This window comes from Kwoniella europaea, chromosome 1 (genome assembly GCF_036810445.1).
Source record: "Kwoniella europaea PYCC6329 chromosome 1, complete sequence".
Lineage (NCBI taxonomy): Eukaryota > Fungi > Basidiomycota > Tremellomycetes > Tremellales > Cryptococcaceae > Kwoniella > Kwoniella europaea.
Window position 1 is genome coordinate 3,174,925 of NC_089487.1, and position 11,638 is coordinate 3,186,562.

General features: G+C 47.2%; 4 protein-coding genes across 4 annotated transcripts; 2 read left to right on the forward strand and 2 right to left on the reverse strand.

Moving 5' to 3' along the window:
- Nucleotides 1-1,343: 1,343 nt before the first annotated feature.
- V865_001200 (uncharacterized protein) lies at nucleotides 1,344-3,033 on the reverse strand (the record flags this gene model as incomplete). The annotated part of the gene is made up of 6 exons (XM_066225023.1): nucleotides 1,344-1,411; nucleotides 1,482-2,294; nucleotides 2,367-2,476; nucleotides 2,550-2,601; nucleotides 2,674-2,828; nucleotides 2,903-3,033. 6 exons carry the CDS (start codon nucleotides 3,031-3,033, stop codon nucleotides 1,344-1,346), a joined length of 1,329 nt encoding a protein of 442 aa, XP_066081120.1.
- A 954-nt stretch (nucleotides 3,034-3,987) lies between these two features.
- Nucleotides 3,988-5,224, reverse strand: V865_001201 (uncharacterized protein; the record flags this gene model as incomplete). Its single annotated transcript, XM_066225024.1, has 5 exons — nucleotides 3,988-4,511; nucleotides 4,578-4,690; nucleotides 4,758-4,809; nucleotides 4,902-5,059; nucleotides 5,121-5,224. The coding sequence occupies 5 exons, from the start codon at nucleotides 5,222-5,224 to the stop codon at nucleotides 3,988-3,990; spliced, it is 951 nt and encodes a 316-aa protein (XP_066081121.1).
- Nucleotides 5,225-7,446: 2,222 nt separating this feature from the next.
- On the forward strand, nucleotides 7,447-8,118 carry V865_001202 (uncharacterized protein; the record flags this gene model as incomplete). Its single annotated transcript, XM_066225025.1, has 3 exons — nucleotides 7,447-7,731; nucleotides 7,820-7,967; nucleotides 8,042-8,118. The coding sequence occupies 3 exons, from the start codon at nucleotides 7,447-7,449 to the stop codon at nucleotides 8,116-8,118; spliced, it is 510 nt and encodes a 169-aa protein (XP_066081122.1).
- Nucleotides 8,119-9,727: 1,609 nt separating this feature from the next.
- On the forward strand, nucleotides 9,728-11,425 carry V865_001203 (uncharacterized protein; the record flags this gene model as incomplete). Its single annotated transcript, XM_066225026.1, has 1 exon — nucleotides 9,728-11,425. The coding sequence occupies one exon, from the start codon at nucleotides 9,728-9,730 to the stop codon at nucleotides 11,423-11,425; it is 1,698 nt and encodes a 565-aa protein (XP_066081123.1).
- Nucleotides 11,426-11,638: the final 213 nt, after the last annotated feature.

An 11,638-nucleotide genomic window follows, 5' to 3' on the forward strand; every position in this document is an offset into this window, starting at 1 on the left:
TGAGATCATCGTCTTCGCCCTGGCGCTATATGCGATGGCGTAAGGACAACTAATCGAAAGATACAAGCAAAAGCAGGCCTTCTGAGGGAATATTCACAGCAGGAATTGGCAATAATCCGAATATCCTACTAAATTCCACGTGTCTCACACTTCTAAGCGTGCGATGTCTTACAGTCTACATGCTTCATTCACATAAGTATACTTCACTTGCTTATCGCTATCATCGGACGTTCCACTGTCGAAATTCTTTCACGATGCCGACACAGATCTACTTCACCAGGTCAGAGGCCTCGTCGCATTGCAGATGACACCATGGCTCATTCCGGTTATCTTCCGGTTTTTAATGAGAGACCGACCCCCTTGGTTTCTTTTTGACACATGTTGTATAAATGTCCACAAGAGCCCTGATCCATATCGACCAGAGGAGAAAAGAAGAGTATGAGCAGTATTAATGTATATGGAAGATAGAAACTGCATCAGACACTCGAGGTTGACGATTCAAAGAAGACCCCAGTGGAAAGAAGCTCTTTGGCAAATGATCTCTTGGGAAGATTTGTCGAGATAAACTTGGCGTGAAACAATCCTAACCTTCCATCTCTGCGCTCGATGTGACAAACACAAAATCAGTCCCGTATCGCATATGATTATACACGTGAACTTACGCGTGAAAGTGATCGTGATCTCCTGAACATTCTTCAGACCGACATACGCTAAATCGCTTGTGACTAAACCGCCAGCTACCATGCAGTAACTTCAAAAATCCCCCACATACATCTGAGTAAATTGATCTAATCCCTTTGAGTGGCCATTGCTATTCATATATTTATGATCATCGTGACGCAGGATAGGAGCCAAGATGGAGCTTCAAGAGCGGTAATTTGAGAAGCCTATGTGAGTCATTGGCCAGAGTGATCTTTGACAGCAGTTGTTAGCATTTGTAAGTATTGAGAATGTCTATTTCAATTTGCGGAACAAAGCTTTACACCTCGGCGAGATTAGGCCCACACCCGTCCCGTTTGAAGGTTATGGGCTTTAGGAGAAGATCCGGACGTCAATAAGAGATATGTTATGCGGCATGTACACGGGCAACCTCCAAGGAAATTCATCTGAGGCTTACACTCGATACTGTCCTTCGCACTTCAGGAAAGAGGGTCACACCTGAGCCTGATCTTATGGGCCTCAAAGTCAAGTTAAATGAATTTGGAGGCATCGTAAATACATGCGGGATATGGAGCTAGCATAGCCGCATTTGGGCTCAGCCGAAGTCAAAGACGTTTCTAATGGAGTATACATAGTTGACTTGTCTTTGTTAGTACATTTAACATGCCAGAGATAGAGACTGTTTAATTGCACATAATGACTCCACAATCAGCTTCGCATTGAGTGGGACATTGACCAGTAGGGATCCAGCCTACAGATATTTACAAGCACATCAGTCATCGGGCCATTTTTACTTCAGAGTTGCAAAAGCTGTCACTCACCGATCCTAGAGCTACCCGATTGAATATCCCCGCAGATTCTCAGTTGTAAACCATCACAAGAATAAGTACCTTTCTCACAACCAGCTTCTTCCGATCCTGGAATTTCCATGCCTAGTTTTCCACTGGCACTCGGTACAGTATTACCACTAGCAACGGAACTGCTGGATGATACAGGTGCACTCTGAGCAGAGGTTGGGACCGAAGGAACGCCCGTGTCACTCGCAAAGGCGTTGATACCAGGCAAGGAACCATTGGAGGTGGTAGCACAACCAACGACCCCAGAGGCAGATGAGGATTGAGCTGAAGGAATAGCGGTTGATCCGATGGAAGATCTAACCTCGGTAGTAGGCAATTGAGAAATCGACACGATAGGAGATGGCATGCCGCCTGAGGAAGAGCTCAGGACACTGTATGAGATTGCTTGTGGGACAGAGGTCGGCCTTCCGGTAGGTACGTTACCCGCACCGGTCTGCGAGTGACTAACCGCTCCTGACGTGAGAGTTGAAACTCCTGCACCGGGTGATGATGTCGGAATGTCAGCAGTTGCGGAAGAGACTTGTTGAGATTGGGCTTGGGTCGCAGTAGGGTTGTTCCAATCAATCGAACCCACTCCCTGAGTGGTAACAGCTGTAGGAATCGGTCCAACAAAAGTGCCAGATCCTTTATCGGGTTCAGTGGGATTTTCAATAACATTACCACCATCTTGCAGTTTCCAGTAATAATCGTTGGTCACTTCGACCCTCAGTCCCTGCGGGTTATCGCATCCCGAGTTGGATTGAGGGATCTGATCCTGAAGTCCAATGATAGCTTCGGCTACGACAAACAATAGCATCAAGCGAATCAGCCATGATGATAATCAGAGAGGCCGCTGATACTTTAGCTCACCACTCATGTCGATTATATCGTCTTTACCGCATTTCTCGCAACCGTCCCAGATGAAGAATGGTCCGGAGTCCATCACGTAGGGTGTACCATCAGCTTTATAGACATTGACGCTGAATAATAGATTATGATACCGATCAGGACACCGATGCTAAGGATATGGCAAGTTCTTTTAGAGGTACTCACATTCTTCCGCACCAGTTCAAGAGATCATTATCGACCAACAAGTTGTTCATGGCTATATGACGGGCATACCTGAGTTAATCAACACCATGACATGTGATGCCCTTGACAATCTCAATGGACCTACCAATAGGGGTGACCTTGTCCAATTCAGTGAGGGATTTTCCTCTTGTCCACTCGCAAGCTGGCGCGGTCGCGTTCGGTCCCGTCATACCAGTAACCACCGACCAATTCTCTCCGAAGATATTGCTACATGTGTTATCGCCTTTCAGATCGTAGTATCTGGACAAGGAATTGATCAATCAGTGATGAAGCGGCGATGAAACGGGATGAAAAGAAGTGAGGGACAAACTCACACGGTTGCAGCGGAACTCTCGATGGTGAAATAAGGCGTGTCGGTTCCTGCTCCTGTTCCATTCTGCTCTGCCCTGGTTAAAGTCAGTAAAGTCAACAGCCCGAACAATCTGGAGTATGACGAAAGTCGCATGGTGTTTGTCTCTGATATTCGAGAATATTGTCGAGTAAGGCCCAAGCGGCTGGTTTGGTATCTGTGTCTACTTAAGTGAGATCTGACAAAAGGTAGTCTGTAGCTATGAGCTAATGAGTTCACACCAGATAGTATACGAACAAAAGTCCAGCTTTTGCTTCTTGATGCAACGGATAGGAATTGCCCTCTAGTTGGATCGTGAGGAGGATAAACCGATCAGCTAAGTGTATAATCACTTTGTGTAAGCATTGATTCGAGTGTATATATCTTGCAGCGTCAGCACCTTTTGACATTGGTCTCGGAAAGATCCAACGGGGCGATCGTTCAAAGGATAACCTTTCATTGTTAATCGTTTCATCCCAATACGAAAGGAATGGTCTATAAGATACCCTTTCAGACTGTGCCGGGATTAGATCAATCTTCCATAAACTCTCCTGCGAAAGATCCATTGTTGTGGTTCTGGGCAAGTGTACTGTCAGTGCTGCAAAGTCGGTAGTCATCGACTGACCGAATGAATGTGAACTGTGGTACTGTATTGTGGGCTTAGCGATAACAGTGATGCCATCAGTCAATGCATCGATGGTGTCGATGAAACGCTTAATGGATAGATTGTCGTTCGCTTCCCCTGGTTCTGCATGGATCTTGGTCAGTATAAGGATGGAGATCCATATAAGCTGCGAATCTAATTAGTTTCCGAGATCTCCATACGGATCAGACTTGAAATCGCATCTAGCGTCTTTCGTCTATCGCAATATTCTGTGCGTACCAGTACGTATACAAGATGAAATCAGTTTCAGACCCATCAAGGGATATGACCGGGAAGTGAGCAAAGCGGAGCACAAAGGGAAACAAAAGTTATCGACACATAACGCATCATAGCAACCGCAGGATCTGTAGTAGCATTATACCGGACCATCAGCTTATCACTTCCCAGAGTGAAGTATGACCAACTTACTAATGCAGTTTCGCCAACCTCCTCTTCCTCTTCCTTCTGCAGGTCTCAACAGCAGTAGTACCATTGTTCGATCCGCCTACAGCAGCTACGGGACCAGCCGTAGGTGCAGCAGCGAGTTCATTGTTGCCGTGCCCACCCCATCCGCCCCATCCGGTAGGACGATGTCTACCCCCTGTACTCGTCGAAGTAGGAGCAGTAGGCTGAGCCTGTGTCGATTGAACGGCGGTAACAGTAGGCTGTAAGGGAGATGATGAAGAAGCGGGCGGTTGTTGTACAGGTAGCGCAGGTTCAGAGGAAGGTGAAAATGCAGCACCAGCTGATGTAGGCGAAGGTGAAGGAGATGACACAGCAGCTGGTGTGGATGAAAAACCCGGTATGGCAGGTGAAGAAGGTGGACTTGCACCTCCTGAATTTTGTAATCCCACGGAAGGGTCAACGACGTAATTGTCCATGACATCGTATTTGAAACCAGTAGGGTTGTTGCCTCCGCATGTACCGCCCTTCGATTTGACAAAAGCTTCGCCTGTTTTGAATCAGACTCATGATTGTCAGCGATGTAAGCGAATGCTGCAGTTGATGGTATGCTCACCCGATACATCAAGGATCTTTCCACCACCAGCACAATTCTGACAACTGTCCCAGATATAGAATGGTCCATCTGGCATGATCAATTCACTCCCATCCGGTCCGTACACCTTGACTCTACATCGCGATGGACACTGACATCAGCTGCCACTCAGGCGATGATAAATTGAGACCGCTAACTCACTCTCGCCCACACCACTGAGCAGGATCTGCCCACACTTTATCCTGGTCGAAGGCTATATTTCCATCAATAAGCTGTCTTTTCCTATCTTCAGTCGAACGACCAAAACGACGGAATGGGTCATCAGAACATCACAGACCAACTCACCGACTATCCGATTCGTTCCAATCTGATTCAAACTCATGCCCCTCTGCTGCTCACAATAGGTCGTACCGGCATTGATACCAGACGAATCGGCCCAGCCTGCAGGTACCGGATCACCAGCTGCCTTTCCGCATCCTCCCTTATCACCTATGTCATAGTAGCTATAATCGACAGGATGAGATGTCAGCCCGTCTCATGCACCGTAGAAAGTAGAATGCTTACAAAGTCAATTTCACATCAGACTGGGAGAAGATGGAGGCGTTCACGAGCAAAGGAGCGAATAGGAGAACGGAAGGTAGTATGGTAGATGCGGGTTTGTTGAACATGTCAATTTGAGAAAAAGCGACTGAGTGTAGTGACGAGTATGATGGATAATCCAGCCTGTCTATTGGTCTATTTATCTATTTATCTCAAAGCCACGAGAGTGCGTGAAGATCGCAAGCGAATTATCGATACCTCGTGTAAGGAGCGTGATGAGTTAAAGAACTGTGTTTGATGGGGTGGGCGTCGGCTGTCGTGAGGAAGGTGCGTGTAATGTCGATGTCCAGATGGGGTTGGGGAAAGATTGACCTGGAAGATGGAAGGTGTGTCGAGATGTCGATGGGTCGATCAGGTAACCCAGATTCGAGTCTACAAAGGGAGATAAACGAAGGAAGGTAGAAGGCGAGAAGCATGCACGATTTGAAGTGGGAAGAGGATAAGGGGGGTACTAAAAGGAAGATTGAGAATTTTCAAAGGTGTCAATGTATCAACTCACAGCATGCATTGTTTATTATGCCAAGCCATCAATTGGTCAATGTGTCACTTAGTCTGTCAAAAGGACACATTCCTCCTTGGTCCCTTCGCCTTCCCCTTCCCACTCCTTTACGAGTATCTGCGACAACAACAGATTGCATGGTTGTAGGACTGAATGAGCCATTGGCAATTAGTCCGAGTCAGCCCTAACCTGAACGCCCAGACCCATTTGTATAATCTTCATTCAGTGATTGATCAAACTAGAAGACCAGAAAGATCCATTTGTCTGTTGACGTATCTGATCGATGTGCCTTTATGCATAAATGCATAGGAGATTGATGGGCCGGTTCGATAGGTGCTGTGTGCTGTTTTCCGAATTGGAAGTTGTGCAGAGAAGGGGGGAAGAGAGGGGTCAGCACACAAAGTGAAAAGAAAACACAAGATCCTAGATCACTCACGCGTCATACACAGACACACATATACAAAAGCATACACATACACACTTACATTGTGGTTCGTAATAACAGGCATGCATACATTCAGATACGGTACAGTAGCATATACTCTATCCCCTCTCATGCACGACTCCCGTACTTACAAGTCTAGATCAGATCCGGAAGTGTACTTACTTGGGCCACGCATGTCAAAGTTGAGCCCTTGTGGGGCAGTGTGCATCCCTCACAAGTCAGCACGATCACGTCAGAACAAGGCTAAGTATATGTCCAGCAACGCTTTCCTTTCCATGAAATTGTGATTACGCAGAAATGCTAGATCCTCCGCCTATTCGATAACATTTCCGAAATGGTCCAGAAGTTCGAGGGCTATGTAAGTCACTGAACAACGGAGATCAACACATGACCTAGCTCATGATCTCACACAAGCCTAAAACTAAAAATAGATAGAGTTACAGTCGTCTCGACTGTCATTTCCACTTCGGTTAACCGAGTAGGTTAGCAGCAATCCACGCGGTTGATCTGCTGATACAGTCACTATCAGATTGTTGCTCATGCTCCAGTACCAGACTTTGATTCGGCTGGTATCGACATCAGGAAAGTGACTATACATTGCACCCATAGGTACCCGGATGTGAGACATGGCGGCTCTATTAATCATATTTCACTCCTGGTCATATGATAAGATTAGAAAAAACCCGGCGAAAGTTATATCTAGATGCCGCTCACACTGTTCGCCCTTACAAGGGGGATCTTCACTTGATGTTCATGGCACAGCATTACTAAAACCATTTGATATAGAGTACGATGCATCGCCTCTGATCTGTCTTTCCCTAGGCTACTAAAGAGGGATCTACGAGAATATCACTTCACTACCGATTATGCCTTCAGTCTCTACCTCATTCCGATTTCATGAGTATCGGATGAGAGCTACTAATTCTGCTCTGCCTCTGCGAAATTCGAATGCTAATTGCCCACTTACTACTTCCGTCCTTCATCTAGAGCGATAGATCATGAGACCATGCGTGCAATGTCAATCACGATGATGCTGCCGGAGATCTCACATCGCTTGAGAAGCGTACGAAGTGCCAAAGAGAGATCGACATTTGATCCAACCAAGCTGGTAGACCAGAGCGGGAGAGATATTGCGGTGTAAATTAGTTCGCAAGACAAAGATGTCGAGGTCGTCAACGCATGATCATACGTATCATGCTCAAAGATCCAAGATTCTAGCCCATGAAAAGATATATAAGGGGTACTTCCAAGGATCTTTCTCCTCCTCTTCTCCTCATCAAGTTCCCTACCAAATCACCATCTTCGAGCTAATTTTACTAAAAGCCCAAACACACTTAACAACCAACATGCTCGCTTCTCTGATGCTCGTTGTCCTTCCCCTCCTTGCTGTTGTTTCAGCCTCACCCGTCAGACGATTCACCAGCGCCCAGATTGTTGCTGGTCGGGATGGAAGATGTCTAGGTGTCCAATCTCCCGCTGGGGTCGGCTCCGCCGTCTCCTCAGTCGCATGTACCGCCAGTGGATACCTGACCAGATGGGATATCAACCCTGGATCAGGTAGTGTTATCCTTTCTGGAACTGGTTTAGCTTTGGATGCCGGTTCCACTCCTGGTAATAATGGTGCTTTGAAGGTGAGTCGATACTCTGATTACCACTTGATGTGTATCACAATGACCGGAATCATTGATCACTGCTGATCGTGTTCATACTCGCACTCAGGTCTGGACATCTTACCCTACTTTGTACCAACAAACCTGGTATCTCACAGGCGACAACCGGATTGCCATCACAGGCGGAAACCAATGCCTCGATGAGGGTGTGAATGGTATCCAAACTTATCAATGTACCACCGGAAACACCAACCAAAGTGAGCTCTACTATTCCTCATCAATTGAGACCCTTGAGCAGCTCTAGCTGATGAAATTCTTCCACAAAAATTAGTCTTCAACGTCGGAGGCGGATCTAGCCCATCTTCGTCTTCTTCTTCCGCTGCTCCATCCTGCACCTGTCCTACTTAGTGAATTGCGACCAGCGGATGGCCAGCCAAAAATTAACAGCTTTATATGGTATGATCACACAACGAGAATGTAAGGGAATGGACAATCTTATTGAAATCAGTTATAATCGCGGACCTTGATATTTCATGAACGGACAATTGAGCACTTGTGATTCGTGGAAACTTTATTCAGTTATAATCAAATAAAAAGTCAAATAGTACCGGGTGTAGGAATATGAATGTGTAGCTATGGTCTAAATCTCCCTCTCGATGGAAGCAGACATGGTGTTAATCTAGATAATATCTCATGGGCACTTCGACGAACTTTTTGCGCGATTCTCGCCGGCCCAGCTGTACTGAGAATTCCAAAGCTCGGACCTAAATACTACTACATCGCAAACGGCATAAATATGTTCGGCACACTACCATTCTGTTGGAACCTGCTTCACCCGGTCTGGCTTGTCTCTGATTGGATCAAGCTAAGATGGGGATGCATGAACAGGGCTGTCATGGCTGGGATCCCGCCCGCAGCCTCGCTGTAAGTGGGGACTCGAATTCCGGTTGGCTAATGTACGCCCTCAAAAAAGATAAGATGGTTGCGCCGGACGTAAAAACAAAGAAAAGTAAACAACATGAGTCACGTACTGCAAGAAGAAGAGCCTCTTGACACCTGAGGAACGATTTGCAGGTACTAACCCAGGATCGGGGGTCTCGGACAAACAACAGAAATAACTGCACAGTGTTGTCATATTCCTCCATTGCTGAATTTATCCTGACTGATCATCCTGACATCCTCGTCCTCGCGTACCTTTTATGGATCCGAGTAGGCTTCGTTCAGTATTCCGAAGGATCAAAAGTACGTCCCGAAAAACACATGCAAACACAGCGGTTTTGTGCTGGCACGTAACGAGACTAGAGTAGGGTAACTTCGGAGGGAAAAAATCAGCAGAACAACAAGGATGTTCCCGTGAAGCATAAAATCCTCGTTAAGATGGCTTATCCGTTGGAATCGTACAGAATGTCCCGCATGTTCTCTGGGTCGCCCACAGGAACTCCTGAAATCCCTCCCATCGTCCTACGTTCCGCCGTTTTTTGTCTCGTGAGGGATCTCCAGGCACCCGGATAATTATGTGATCGTCAGGAACGGGTAGGATACCGCACCTTGTTACCGAAATTTTGGTCCCCTAGCTGACAGTAACATCAGCTTACTTCCCTCGAAAGCATGGCAACACCAACGATGTCTAGGTCATTAAGATCAGGAAGGATAGCAAAGCTTCAACCAAAGAACCAATGTTGGTTGGAAGTTGGCAAAGGTCACTCCGGACTATCCGGCAGATACAGTCACGCTTCTTCGGTTCCTTGTCGCAGTCCGATTTGAATTCTGCATTCGGACGAAATCAAAGGAATTTCTCTCCCTTGCGATAAAAAAATCTGACAAGCAGGTCACAACAAGAGCTTTCTCTGAGGTATAAAAAGACGAGAATATTTAGACGACGGGATGAAAATTCTTCCTCTCTTTCCTCTCATCCGCAACGAATCAAAATCCAAAGGTCATCTCGTCCATCCTTTCATCCGCTTGTCCCCTTATCTCCTTCAAACCCGACCAATCTAAACAAAACCAACAAAGCAAAATGTTGAAATCCACTCTCTTATCGTTGGTCCTTGCCATGAGCATGGTCAACGGTGCTGCCATTGTCAGACAAACGTCCGATGAAACCTCTGTCGACCTCGTCACCGTTGATGAGTCCGAACCGGTTGTAGCCACTGGATCTGATGCCGATACTTCCGAAGATGAGCCTATCGTCGCCAGCGACACCACCCCTTCCGGGTCTGCTAGTTCGGCTATCAACTCTTCAGCCTCGGCTTCGGTCTCTACTTCTACTTCTAGCACCGATTCCGCTACCTCTACCTCTTCCTCTATCACTGCCACTTCGACTCCCTCCGGCTCCAGCTCTGCTTCTGCCTCATCCAGCATCAGTACTTCTATCTCCGCCTCTGCCTCTGCCTCTGCCTCCTCTTCTGCCCCCGCTTCTGCTTCTGCCTCATCCAGCGTTACCGCCTCCCTCCCATCCGGCTGGTCAAACAGCGGTGTATGTATCTCCGAAGTATCTGGCCGAGCTCTCACCGGTGTTCACTACTCTGATTCTACTGGTTTGACCCCTTACGCTTGCGCTGCCTACTGTTCTTCCAACGGATACACTCTCGCAGGTCTCGAATACGGTTCTGAGTGTTGGTGTGGATCAATCTTATCCAACGGCGCTTCTCTCACTAAAACTTCTTCCTCATGTAATTCCAAGTGTAAAGGCGATTCATCTTCAATTTGTGGAGGTAGCAATGCCATTTCACTCTTGGTTTCCGACTCTGCTCTCTCCACGCTCTCTTCCGATCTCACCACTGCCCCTCTCACGCTCCCTTCCGGTTGGGCCGAAGCTTCCACCGCCTGTATCTCCGAAGGAACCACTGGTCGAGCCCTTTCATCGGCCAGGTACTCTGACGACTCCATGACCATCGGATCTTGTATATCTTTCTGTGAGAACAAAGGATATAGATACGCGGGTCTCGAATACGCTAGGGAATGTTACTGTGGTAACTCTCTCTCGAACGGTGCTTCCTTCGACCGACCTTCCTCCTCATGCACTTTGACCTGTAAAGGTGATGCCACTCATACCTGTGGTGGATCCAACGCTGTTCAATTGTACTACAACGCCCCAGCCTTGCCTACCGGATGGTCATCAGCTTCTACCTCGTGTATCGCCGAGGGAACCACTGGTCGAGCACTCGCTTCAGCATCCTGGGCTGACGACTCTATGACCGTCGACTTATGTTTGGGATACTGTGAGACCCAAGGATTCCAATATGCCGGTGTTGAATACGGTCGAGAATGTTACTGTGGTGATTCGCTTATCAACGGCGCATCCCTCTCTTCCCCCTCGTCAAGCTGTAACAAACTTTGTGGAGGAGACAGTACCTCAACTTGCGGTGGACCCAACGCCCTTCAACTCTATACCAACCCAACTCTCGCCTTGAACCTCCAGGTCACCAACGGATACTCGTACCAAGGGTGTATCCAGGAAGTTTCCGGACGAGCATTGACCGGTGACTCCATCGTGTCTGAGAACATGTCAATCGAGACTTGTACCGCTTTCTGCCAATCTGAAGGGTTCACTTATGCAGGATTGGAATACGGTGAAGAATGTTACTGTGGAAACTCGTTCTCAAACGGCGCTACTCTCTCTGCGTTGTCCACCCAATGCACCATGAAGTGCAGTGGTACCAGCAAGGAGAACTGTGGTGGACCAAATGCTATCGCTCTCTGGACAAGCTCTTAGGCTTGACATCTGAATAAATAGATCACTATATATACAGAGACTATTTATCAACCTCCTTTCATTTTGGGCCTTATAGAGTTGCTTATAATCACATATATATGCATTGCATCGAGATTGTGACTACAGATGATGGCATTGTGTCTTCCTTGCGATCGCCGAGACTATCTGCAGCATGTTCGGAGCGCCTTTTTAGCCAAATAGGTCATACATAAG